At 34.5% G+C, this 13,109-nt stretch overlaps 1 protein-coding gene across 1 annotated transcript in view; it reads left to right on the top strand.

Moving 5' to 3' along the window:
• LOC111708350 (MAGUK p55 subfamily member 5) overlaps window positions 1-13,109 on the top strand; it is a gene marked incomplete in the record, with an annotated part of 24,856 nt that overhangs the window by 3,963 nt on the left and 7,784 nt on the right. The window contains 15 exon segments of the mRNA XM_023481686.1: window positions 1,193-1,295; window positions 3,075-3,131; window positions 3,482-3,603; window positions 3,892-4,080; window positions 4,574-4,644; window positions 6,134-6,216; window positions 6,563-6,618; window positions 7,414-7,460; window positions 8,033-8,150; window positions 8,641-8,717; window positions 9,475-9,620; window positions 10,097-10,175; window positions 10,966-11,106; window positions 11,721-11,841; window positions 12,715-12,839. Of these exon segments, the coding sequence (XP_023337454.1) occupies window positions 1,193-1,295; window positions 3,075-3,131; window positions 3,482-3,603; window positions 3,892-4,080; window positions 4,574-4,644; window positions 6,134-6,216; window positions 6,563-6,618; window positions 7,414-7,460; window positions 8,033-8,150; window positions 8,641-8,717; window positions 9,475-9,620; window positions 10,097-10,175; window positions 10,966-11,106; window positions 11,721-11,841; window positions 12,715-12,839 (1,535 nt within the window).

Genomic DNA, 13,109 nt, shown 5'->3' with positions numbered 1-13,109 from the left:
CCTCCCCGCACGGATAATTAAGAATAGTCCCAAATTCTTCCCTTACCGCTTTTATTTATTTAATTAACCACAGATCCCGCAGATCACCTGTTTCGAATATTTTTATTTTATCGAAGACGACTTGTCCGCTTCAGCCGCCATCTTTCTTCTGTAACAGGTTTCTGGTCCAAGGTAAAAAGTGTTAATTGATATACACCCGTTGTTTGTGCGAGAGAGATGGGCACTGCCCATTTTTACCTTGCGTAATATATTAATAATCATTATTGATTGTCAATATTAGAAATGCTTTAGCGATTTAAGGAATAAACAGTGAATCAAGGAATTTTCCGTTTTTGGTATTAACGTTTTACAACTACCTGTCTAGATGTAATTTTCATTTAAATTTACGTTCTAGTTCTTGACAGGTTGATCATGTAAATTTACAAAGTACAAAAGTCTACGTTTTCTATTTTAATTTAATTGGTATAATGCATAACACTTTTTAAAGTTGAATTCAAGGACGTAAGAAATAAAAAGTGAAAGTACAAATATAAGATATGTAAATACAATTCATGAACTTCATTTCAGAAATAGATTTATGTTTTGGAATGGGTTAAAGTAAGACTGTAGCACATGTATTTTAAGGTAAATTTAAGTGTTATTAGAAATTAATCTTACATTTTGTTTATTGGAAAATTATTAAGTTGACTCATGATCAAAATAATTTGCGCAAAATGTGAGTCATGAGACGTGGGGAAAAGGAACAGTTAGCTCAATCCTAGTGAAAGATTATTTGACCGCTCATCCCCCCTCTATCCTACAATGGGTAATTTCCTAGAGAACGATTTTCGACCCCCCCACGGCCTCCCGGTATATTAATCTAGAGAACGATTTTTGGACCCCCCCCAGCCCCCCCCCTCCTATAAATTTTGTACATGGATCTTATATGTTAGACATATGGATATAATTGACCATGTGGCCGCAGCGCTCGGCCCCCTAGCCTGTCCTAGCCGCAGCGCTCGGCCCAGAAAGTGTCTAAACTAACCTATCCCGTGGCCGCAGCGCTCGGCCCAGTAAGNACTGTACTGTACTGTACTGTACTGTACTGTACTGTACTGTACTGTACTTACTGTACTGTACTTACTGTACTGTGCGTCTCTTACTGTACTGTGCGTTACTTACTGTACCGTGCTTTACTTACTGTACTATCTAGGTGGGTACGGGAGCAGTGGATCAAGCCAAGAGAATATTAGTAGTAAAGTTTACAGTTCCGCCAACTATAATACCATCATGGTGGAGTTCGAAAACGGGAATAGGTATAATTCTTCATCACCTGTTATTAGCTCGTATTTTACAAAGCTGAATTATATGTTTAGTATGTTTTCAGTTTTCAGTTACAGTTCATTAGTTTGTCCGCAATTAGCCTCCTTTTTGCTTTTTTGAATCCTTATTGTGCGTTCTATTTGGGTTTTATTATTTTTGCGTCCGCATAAGTTCGTCCTCTTATGCCCCAGAGCAGTGCTTAGGATCCGTTTCCGTTGGATCCACAAGATTTTGGATCTGGATCCACAAAAATATGCGGATCCACGGATCCGGATCCAACCTAAAACTGCAATAATAAAATTTTACTCCTAAAATTCAAATCTAAACTATTGAAAAAATTTCCTCATTTCTGAATGGTTCATCAAGTTTTAGGATAAAAATATGCAAAAAAAATAAGACAAAAAATTTGAAAATTATTTTTTGTTAAATTCAGTAAATCAGTAAAGAAATGACCTGGATCCGGATCCATTATTTCCAGTGCGGATCCAAGATCCGGATCCGCATCAAAATGAAACGAATCCTAAGCACTGCCACTGAGTATGTTTAAATGATGATATCATTACCTATCTCAAGCAGTGCTTAGGATCCATTCAATTTTGATGCGGATCCGGATCCGGATCCTGGATCCGCACTGGAAAAAAATGGATCCAGATCCAGGTTATTACTTCAAATTTTTGGTTTTATTTTTTTCGCTTATTTTTATACTAAAACTTGATGAACCATTCAGAAATGAAGAAATTTTAATAATCTCTCTTTTTTTCAAAAGTTCAGATTTGGTGTTTTGGAGTAAAAAAGATTTTTTTTGCAATTTTTGGTTGATATTTTACCCCTTGGATCCGGATCCGTGGATCCGCATATTTTTGCGGATCCGGATCCAGGAAGCCAAAATCTTGCGGATCCAACGGATCCGGATCCGGATCCTAAGCACTGATCTCAAGTATTAAAAGTTCTTATTTTTTTGACACAATGTAAACCTAAAAATAATGAAAGAAATGAAAATTAATATTTAGTTTAAAATATATTTTACGTTGTTAAAATCATATTAACCGAATATTTATATTTTAATTTTTCTCAATTTCCCTCATCAAACTTAGTAGTTAGCACCAACTGTTCTTCTCTTTTTTGTTGTTTATGCTAATTTGTCCACACACCCAGGGACAACTTTTTAAATATTGTCATTATTTAAATTTATTTTTAAATATTGAAAATTTAGCCAGTTTTTACGATATTAACTTTTAAATATTTTAAGGGATTAGAGGACCCAGTTTAGTTTCTTAATTAATGTATAAAAATATTTTCTTTCTAATCCTTTCTCAGTTCTTAACTAACTCTTGGTGGCGGACTTACCATGCTGTAAAACTTACCATGCTGTAAAATTTACCATGCTGTAAAATGCAGGGGTATATATTTTCTCAAAGCATTTTCCCCTTCCCCTTTTTGAAAATATTTTTTTCCCTGAAGTTAAATGCTTATTTTAAGATTTTATTTGCCGTAATGGGAAAATTAACGATTTTTATATGGAAAAAAGACGAATTATTGGGTAATACATATCAAAAAGAATTTAAGAAGTTGCCTTTAAATGTCAAATTTTCTCTTTTCCCTTCATCATCAAAAATCGATTCTAAAATATATACACCCCTGGTAAAAATGCGGGAATGAAGTCGATAAATAACTTGTAAAACAATTCTCCCATAACATATTAATTTTCTATACATTATTAAAGATAGTAAGTTTATGGCTTATTGGTTTAATTTGAATAAATAAAATTTTAGGGAGATGGCGGTAGACGTCCCAGCATCCTTTATTGCTCAAGCAAAAACTCCGCCAAGGTAAAAAATATAGCTTAAAGATTTACATTGTAAAATGTGCACTCAGAGTTGCATTTGAGAAATTCATCCCCAATAGGGTCAGCTTTGGGGATTTTAACCCGGTTGGGGATCATTAGATACTTACTTATGAGCTTATGTCTAATTTGAGAAGTTAGAAGGCAAATCATGTAGTGGAATAATTTAGAAACCTGGATTATTTGTATAAAGTACGAAAAAAAAATATATCTCATTCACTCTTGTTCAGTCAAAGCTTTTAAGGATTTTGTTGTAACTATATAACTTGAAAATAACTACAGATCTTTTAAATTTCGAAATACCAGATTTGATTGATTGATTGATTGCCATCGTAGGTACCCTCCTTCGAACCCTAGATACCAAGCAACCTTGTCCACCTTCTCCCCCAGGGGGACGGAGCAGAACTCCAGCACCTCCAGCAGGCAGAGCAAAGAATCATCAAGCAATGGATCTATAGGTAGGAAACTAAGTTTATTTATTTAAAAACTTCTATCAAACAATAACTTAGACCTCGGTAAAACAATGAAAAATTAAGGAGGTTGGGAGGATCGTAAAAATATATGATTATATGATTTTATGATTATTGATCATAAAGGGTTGGCATTTATGATTTATAAATAGAATTTAAAAATACATATACTTAGTTTAATTATCATTACACATCTTAGATTTAGACAACAAGGAATAAATAATTGATGATTATCTACATTTTTTGTGTGTCGATTAATATGAGAACTTAACATAGGAATGGGCCCACCTCCCACCGGGTCCCGCGATCATTTAAAGATCGAGAAGGATGGTCGATTGATCAACAGAGCCCCGGCTCCAGATCTTCCGGGTCGAGACGGACGTGGCGGAGAGGATAGCCGCCACTCAGGCCGGTCATCAGGACAGGCGGAGCTTCTTAACGGTAGCAGTCAACCCCACTCAGCAGGTAGTTATCAGACAGTACAAAAATGGCAAACTTCAAACTGTCGTACTTTAAAATTTTGTTATGCTACGGACCTCTGACTGGGTTTAATAATAAGAAATGTTTCTTAGATTTCAAAACTGTCCTGAAATGTAAAAATCATACAATGGTGATAGCCCGGCCAACATGAATTTACTGTCATAACTTCCAAACTTTTTTCTGCAGAGACCTTTTAGTCATGCAGTGTCAATCGTTGAAAAGGTTATTTAAATTTTGAGACTTACCCTAAAATTTAGAAATCGAGCCATAATGAGAGCAGAACTGTGGTATCTTAAGTACATTTTTTAGACGTCCTGTGCATTTATAAAATTAAACCTAACGTTCCTGGTATATGGTACTGAGTGATTGGGTACTATAAAGCCCCTAAGAACGTTCCAAAAACATTCTTAACTTTGGAGGAAACCGATTTTTCAAGAAAAAATACCTTGTTTTAAAACTTGTTTGTTTGTTTGTATAGATTACAGCCCTGTATTGAATGGACTGAAACCATCCCAAGCACAATATGATAGGATAGCTAAATATACACAGGTAATGACGAATTCTTAAAGGGAGTAAAAGCCTGCTTCCAAATTTAATGCAAAGATGGCGACCCCCCGATTTAAACGGAACATTTGATATCTCTTTCTGATTGAAAAAAATTAGACATCATGGATGTTTTAGTATCTTTAAACTTCATTTTTATTTGCGGTTTCTCTGCGACAGTGGCTTGCGCAATTCCTGTTTATAAGAAGCCTTTTTAGAGTCAGAAAAACGACTGTATGTCCAAAGTTTTCATCATATTTCGGTTTCAAGGATACCATTGTTAATCGGCATTGCCAGCTCTGCAGAAAGGGTCACTTGAAATTTTGTTTGTAAAGTTAGAAGATTTTCTGAACAGATTGTGAACAGTTCCATCGATTTTCTGAACAGATTGTGAACAGTTCCGAAATTGAAGCAGGAAGAAACAAACAATGTTTAGGAATTGAAGCAACGTAAAACAAATCAAGCTTAGGAATTTAAGCAGCATAAAACAAATCCTGTTTAGGATTTGAAGCAGCATAAAACAAACCATGTTTAGGAATGGAAGTAGCATAAAATAAGTAATATTCAGGAATTGAAGCAGCACAAAACAAACCATGTTTAGGAATTGAAGCAGCAGCATAACACTAATGCTTTTTAGGAATTGAAGCAGCTTAAAACAAATAATATTTATTTAGGAATTGAAGCAGCAAAACACAAATGATGTTTAGGAATTGAAGCAGCATAAAACAAATTCTGTTCAGGAATTTAAGCAGCATAAAGCAAATCATATTTAGGAATTGAAGCAGCATAAAACAAATAATATTAAGGAATTGAAGCAGCATAAAGCAAATCATATTTAGGAATTGAAGCAGCATAAAACAAATTATATTTAGGAATTGAAGCAGCATAAAACAAATTATAATTAGGAATTGAAGCAGCATAAAACAAATCATGTTTAGGAATTAAAGCAGCATAAAACAAATCATGTTTAGGAATTGAAGCAGCATAAAACAAATCATATTAAGGAAATGAAGCAGCAAAAACTAACATGCTTAAGAATTGAAGCAACATAAAACAAATCATATCTAGGAATTGAAGCAGAATAAGACAAACCATGCTTGAGAATTGAAGCAGCATAAAATAAATAATGTTAAGGAATTGAAGCAGCATTAAGTAAATCATGTTTGGGAATTGAAGGAGCATAAAACAAATCATATTTGGGAGTTAAAGCAGCTTAAAACAAATCATGCTTAGGAATTGAAGCAGCTTAAAACAAATCATATTAAGAAAATGAAGCAGCAAAAACAACCATGCTTAAGAATTGAAGCAACATAAAACAAATCATATTTAGGAATTGAAGCAGCACAAAACAAATAATATTTAGGAATTGAAACAGCATAAAACAAATAATATTTAAGAATTGAAGCAGCATAAAACAAATAATTTTTAAGAATTGAAACAGCATAAAACAAGTAATATTTAGGAATTGAAACAGCATAAAACAAGTAATATTTAGGAATTGAAACAGCATAAAACAAATCATGATGCCAAACTTCTAGAAGAAGCTGTTCTTCGCTCTTCACTCAGAAACTCTGCAAGGTTTGACCTTTAAGAATAAATATAGGTGCTAATTGTGACGGATTTATAGATAAACTAAATTAAGTTCATGAAAACTAATTGTACTGAACCCATTAAAGACTAAAGCAGGTTCAAGAAGAAAATGTTCTTTTCCGTAAAATACTCGTGTCTCTTGAAAATGGTTCAAAAATAACGTTTTTGCTTGAAATGGGAAATGCCAAGTGATTCAAGTTAAATCCGTACCTTCTGTTTTTTACCTGTTTTTTTGAATTTATCATTCTATCTATCTTTGATATCATTTTATCTTGATATCTATCTATCAATATTTATATCATTTATTTGAAATATTTTAATGATTTTATCTTAGGTTGCGAGCTCTTGAGAATTCATCGAATATGTCTTCCACAAATAATAACTATAAAGGTAAGATTTTAAACGTCTGCACGGCTGAACCGAATGAATTTACTTTTACTCGTTGTTCCTACATTTAATTTTGTTTGATTCTACGCATTTATTAAATAATTTTATAAATCAATTTAAAATATGGAAATCTGCATTGAGATAAATTTAACAAAATATTATGCCAACAAATGTACCTTGTGGGCATAGAGAGACACATTTAGGAATTCAATGCTTATTTTCATGATAGTTATTCATTTTACAATCAGAACTTATTTTTAAGTTCTCTCTAAAGTTTTTTTTAAAAATAAACAAATATAATTACTGAGTAGGTTATTCTCAACTAACATGTAAATTAGTATTGTTTTCAAGCGCACAATAGATCGTCTTTGGTCATTGTTTGATATAAAATTTTTGATGACTAGCGTTTCAAAAAAAAAATCACAGAAAAGTGACAATACCCTTTCTACGTATCAAGAAATCAAAGACCTAGAAATTATAATTGGCTCAAAGCAAACAAAATGATTTTTTAGATAATACAGGGTCGTATTGTTTATTCTTTTCCAACTGGGTTTATTCGCTGAATTGTGGGCAAATAATTTTAGGAATAAATCAATTTATTTTGGGGCGAAAAGTATTAACAAAAAGATTATTGCTTTTTGATGTCCAATTTTTCATACCCCCCCCCCTTATTCATTAATACTATCCCACCCCGTCCCCCAGGGAGGGGTGGGATAATCTTGCAGAAATATTAACCCCTGAAACTAGTTGTTCCTTCTCATACAGACAGATTTATAAAAGAATAATATTAATATTAAGGTGTTAATAATCCTGGTTTTTCTACACTTGGTGAGGAAACCCCACAGGTGAAATTTGAATAATTATAATCTATTGATAATACATTATTACATATATTTCTTGGTTTGTTCCTAAAATACGCCGAAATGGCTAAACCGATATTGTCCAAGGGCATTTTGAATTTTGATTGTTAAAGAAAAAAATCGATTTTGAAGGAGAAAAATCGATTTTTTATTAGCCTATGTTGCCCATGGGAACCTAAGGGTTCCCTCAAAAAATGTCAGCCAATTTGGTCCAGCCGTTTGGCTTAAAGTACAATTTTTTTAATGAAACTCCATGAATTGTTTTATAAATCATTTAACAATGTTGTTGTGTTCAGATATTAATTAATTACAACTACTTAACAGGACTTTTAATTTACCAAGGGTTCTTCAGACCAATCTTATGTCGAGGAAATATTTTAATTTGCCAAAAAAGAAGCAGTACACAATTTTATCCTCTGTTGAGAAAAATTTGCAATGTGTCCCTAGGGACGTCAAGTGACTGAACCTCCTTCTGTTGGGGAAATCATGGGTTGGTAATGTTGGTCAAAAAGCGGTAAAATACGTTAATAGTCCCTTTATTGAATCCTATATTTTAGGTGTCCCTGGGTCAGGTGCACAGCGCGCTTAACAGATTGAAAAACGTGCTCCCGCGCTCTTCTCTGGACGCGCTCTACGGAGTTGCGGAACTTATTCAAACGCCAGAGTTTGAAATAGGTTGGTTGGATGGTTGCTGAGGCGGTTAGGCGTTTTGATGGTTGATGGTTAGGTTGCCAAGGTTGTAGGGTGGTTCTTATGTTGTTTGAGTGAAGTGGTTTTGCATCTTAATTGTTCATAAAAGGTCGGTTAGTTCCTTAGTTGCATGGATGGTTGGCCGGTTTGGGGATAGCATGGTTAGTTTAAATGCACGGGTGTTTGTTTTGATGGTTGGTTGGTTGGTTGGTTGGTTGGTTGCTTATGGTTGGTTGGTTGGTTGGTTGGTTGGTTGGTTGGTTGGTTAGTGGTTGGATTGTTGGTTAGTGGGATTTGATGTTTGTATTGTTGAATTGTTGATTGATTATTTAATTGATGAATATTTGATTGATTTTTATATGTTTTGGTCGATTGATTGATTTACTAATTATACATTATACATTGAATAATTGATTACATAAATTACTTGTTGATTAGTTTGTGCTTGAGATTTGAATAATTGATTGTACTTTAGGTCTGGATGTGTATAATAAACTCCAGTCAGTTTGGTGCTACACTGTACCTCCTCCAGCTGTTTGTGTAGACGCACAGGTTAGTTCAAGACCAGGTGTTTGGAAGGACGCACAGGTCAATTTAAGACTAGCTGTTTGGGAGGACGTATACGGATTAGATGAATGACATAAGTTCGCCAACGTACAAATTTTCCTTCAATTAATTCCAACTCATGACGCCTTGTCGCCGTAAACTTTAACTACATTCAATTGTAAAAATATAACACAAAGTCATATTATTGTCTTTTCACAGTTTAAGGGAATAAACCATCTTTTTATATTTTATCTCCAGAAATCCTGATTTACTAATTGTAAAGTGTACAGCAATTGCCGGAATTAAAGCAAAAATCGTCAAATTTAACCGTTTTTAAATATTTCTTAGCGGTGGTCTAAGTTAGGGTTGACTGAGGTCTAATCAAGGATTGGAGGAGGTCTAAGTTAGGTTTAAATTGGTGAAGGTTAGGTTAGAATTGGCGGATTTTGGACTAGGACAGGCGGAGGTTAATTGGTTAGAATAGAATGGCGGTGTTTAAGGTAGTATTGGCGTAGATTATTTTAGGATTGGCGGAGGTTAGCTTAGGTTTGGCGGAGTTTATGGTTACTGAAGGTTAGGTTAGGATTGACGGAGTTTAGGTTAGAATTGGCGGAGTTTAGGTAATAATTGGTGGAGGTCAATTTAGAATTTGCGGAGTTCATTAAAGGATTGGCAGAGGTTTGGTTTTAATGTGCGGAGGTTAGGTTAGGATTGGCGCAAGCTAGGTTAGAATAGGTGAATATCTAATACATTTTTATTAAAGGAACTGGCGGAGGATTGTCTATCCCTGTCAGATGGCGGAGCTGGAACTGGTCTTGAACATGAACCCGCCGCGGCGGAACTAGCAGCAATACTCAGGAAGGAATCTTTGGAAGGACTTCTTTACGCTCATGATAAACTGGCGGAGAGGTAAAAGAACGGCGGATAAAATTATGATGTAAAATATTTCTGTAAATTTACAACCGGTGTTCCTCCTCTTTCTCCTTGAAATTTGTCAATTTTCTTATAATTATAATTTCGTAGAGCAAATCTTGGATATACTTCATTCCTTTTGGATATTCTTTGAAATTGTCTTAATCTTTCATTCAAATATTTCATTAAGAATTTTATTTTTTGAAATTGTCACAATTTCAAGGAGTACACAATACACATTTATAAAAAAGTAAAAAAAATTCACAACACCGAAACCCACTATTTATTGATAGTTTTAAAACTGGTACTTGAAGGTACTTTAAAAAATTCATGGGGCTACATACAATTTTCAAACAGTGCTTTGCATTTGATTTTGATGCGGATCCGAATCCGGATCCGCTCCTGGAAAAAAATGCATTCGTTTCCTAATCCGGATCTTAATCTGCCTTCAATTTCAATACTTTTTGTTCTAGATACTGTTTACTTAATTCTCTTGGAGAAGAAGATGTAATCTTAGACAGGGTTTCCCACTACGCTGAGCCAAATATAAAGGTAAGACTGTGAGAAAGGAATTACTCTTTAATTACTTTTTTTAAAGGTCCGTGTATCAACGTTTGCCCTTCTTCTTGGTTCACGTCGTCACATAATTATTATCATTAATGTTTAATTTATAAATGTCGCTAAAGATCAGTGTTTCGGATCCATATCATTTTGATGTGGATCCGGATCCGCGGATCCGCATCTGTGATGATGGATCCGGATCCTGACTCTGATACGGATCCGGATCCGGATCCGAGGTAACTTTTGATTCTGTGAATCGGATTTTCCCTATTAAATGTTATGCAAGGTTATAATTTATAAACTATATTTATTATATATTCCGAAATGTAACACAAAAATATGGACTTTTTGGAGTAATCCTTTGGACAGGCCGATCAATCACTTCTTGAAGAGGTTAATTTTTGGCGCTACCCGGATCCATATCAACGTTTCCTGATACGGATACGGATCCGGATCCGACCAAATGATACGGATCCGACCGGATCCGGATCCGAAACACTGCTAAAGATATTTTTTTTTTGTTATAAGATTTGTTTTGGGTGGGTTGGGGATAAAAAACTTTCTGAATTTGTACGTCTCAAATATCTATCTATAAGACTAAAAATCCTGCGTGAGACATCCAGGCGGCCCAACTGTCGTCCCCCTAATTATTTCCTTGTCTTTTAATAAAAATAATAATGATAATCAAAGTATAATGTCACTAGGATGGCCCTTGTTCATAAAAGGAACGTTTTCGGGTTTTCTATTTGTTACTCCGGCGTTCACATCCCTTCTGTTTAAGGTGGTTAAACTAGAGAAGACGAGTGAACCCCTTGGAGCCACGGTCAAGAATGAAGGCGAGGCAGTTATTGTCGGCCGGATAATACGGGGCGGAGCAGCGGACAGATCGGGACTACTGCATGAAGGAGACGAAATTCTAGAGGTGATTTGAACAAACTTTATTAAGAACTAAATCTTGAGGCCTTCAGTTTAAAAGCAGGGGTTCATCTAGGATTAATCTAGGAACTTTCTACACCCATTCAGTGCTTAAGATCCATTTAATTTTGATGCGGATCCGGATCCTGGATCCGCACTGGAAAAAAATGGATCCGGATCCAAATCCGGATCCATCCGGATCCAGGTCATGTCTTCAAGATTTACTGATTTTTTTAACAAAACATAATATTCAAATATTTTGTTTGATTTTTTTCGCATAATTTATCCAAAACTCGATGAACCACTCAGAAATGAGGAAATTTTTATAATCTCTCTTTTTTACAAAAGTTCAGATTTTGGTTTTAGGAGTAAAAATAATAATAAAAAATTTTGCGGATATACAATTTCTTTGGTGAATTTTTAAAATTTTCGAAATCAAATATTTTTTTAGACATTTAATTCTGAGCATCCATAAACTTTCCCTGGGGTCATTTGAGGTCCCACACAAAATTTGGGCCCGATCGGTTCAGCCGTATCGACGTTTATTGGATACAAACGAACAGACAGACAAGCAAAGTATATATATAGATAAAGATGTGCATCAATCTAGTATTCTCCCAGGTGAATGAGGTTGAACTGCGTGGTAAGAACGTAAACGAAGTGTGTGATATCCTGGCTCGAATGACCGGAACTCTGACCATGCTGGTCGTTCCTATACCTCTTGACTCAGAGGACGGACGGGGTAAAGTTTTTTCAACATTTATTTTTAAATTTAAATTTTAACAAAATTCCATAAATTAGATGATGAGAAGTATTTTTACATTTCCGTTTTTCTAAATCTTCGTTTTTATCTTGTTGTTCTTGCAGCATCCATCATGTTCGGCTAATTTAGAATAAGATCAGGATGGGATAAACTTTATATTCATCGATTAAAGGGGCTGAAAGATAAATTTCAAGTGGACGTTGTCCGAATCACAACGGTACCCTTTAAAGTTTTGTCTTGGCAAAAAGGAGGAGATGTACCAAAATATTGATAATTTTCTAAAAAGTGATTTGTGGATTTACAGACGGAACACAATTTTAAAATTCTACTCTTCAGAGTCCGAATTTTATGAATTTCAGCCGTGTCTCAAATCCGCCAAAAATCGGTTTTAATTGAGCGCCGGCTTAAATCTTGAAACATTAAATATCCATTTTAAGTGGAACCAACCATATTTGAGCCTTGGCTCAAATTCTTTAAACATATACAGATTTTAAGTGTACTGTTGTAAATGCATTGGAGGTCACTTAAATCAAGGCTGACACTTTAAACATTTATCTGAGAGTATGTATGAGGATTGAAGGATATATCTAGCTACATTGTAGAAATAAATTCAGGCTGTTTTATCCTCTGACTCTTCTGCATAAATCCTTAATCTATTTAAATATAACCCGCGGTTGAATTTTTACAGAAAAATAAGAGTATTTTATTTATTTTAGCTCGGCATTGGTCTAACGGACACCCTTGTGAATATGTCTTGAGTTTTATGAGACCTTTAACTTAAAAATCTGCAGAAACATCTTTGGTTGATTTTTTCTTAATTTTTGGCAATTGTTTCTCATTTAATTTGTTTAGGTAAGGTTCCAATTCTTCATCTGAAAGCACAGATCGATTATGAGGCAGAAGAGGATCAATATGTTCCATGTAGGGAGCTAGGGATATCCTTTCATAAAGGAGATATCCTTCATATTATAAATCAGGTATTATTTCTATATCCTCCTCCTTTAAGAGCTAGGGATATTCTATCATAAAGGAGATATCCTTGATAATATAAATCAGGTATTATTTCTATATCCTCCTCCTTTAAGAGCTAGGGATATTCTATCATAAAGGAGATATCCTTGATAATATAAATCAGGTATTATTTCTATATCCTCCTCCTTTAAGAGCTAGGGATATTCTATCAAAAAGGAGATATCCTTGATAATATAAATCAGGTATTATTTCTATATCCTCCTCCTTTAAGAGCT

Source organism: Eurytemora carolleeae, unplaced genomic scaffold (genome assembly GCF_000591075.1).
Source record: "Eurytemora carolleeae unplaced genomic scaffold, Eaff_2.0 scaffold642, whole genome shotgun sequence".
Taxonomy (NCBI): domain Eukaryota; kingdom Metazoa; phylum Arthropoda; class Copepoda; order Calanoida; family Temoridae; genus Eurytemora; species Eurytemora carolleeae.
The sequence above is the reverse complement of the archived record's forward strand: the minus strand, read 5'-3'. Positions and strand labels throughout refer to the sequence as shown.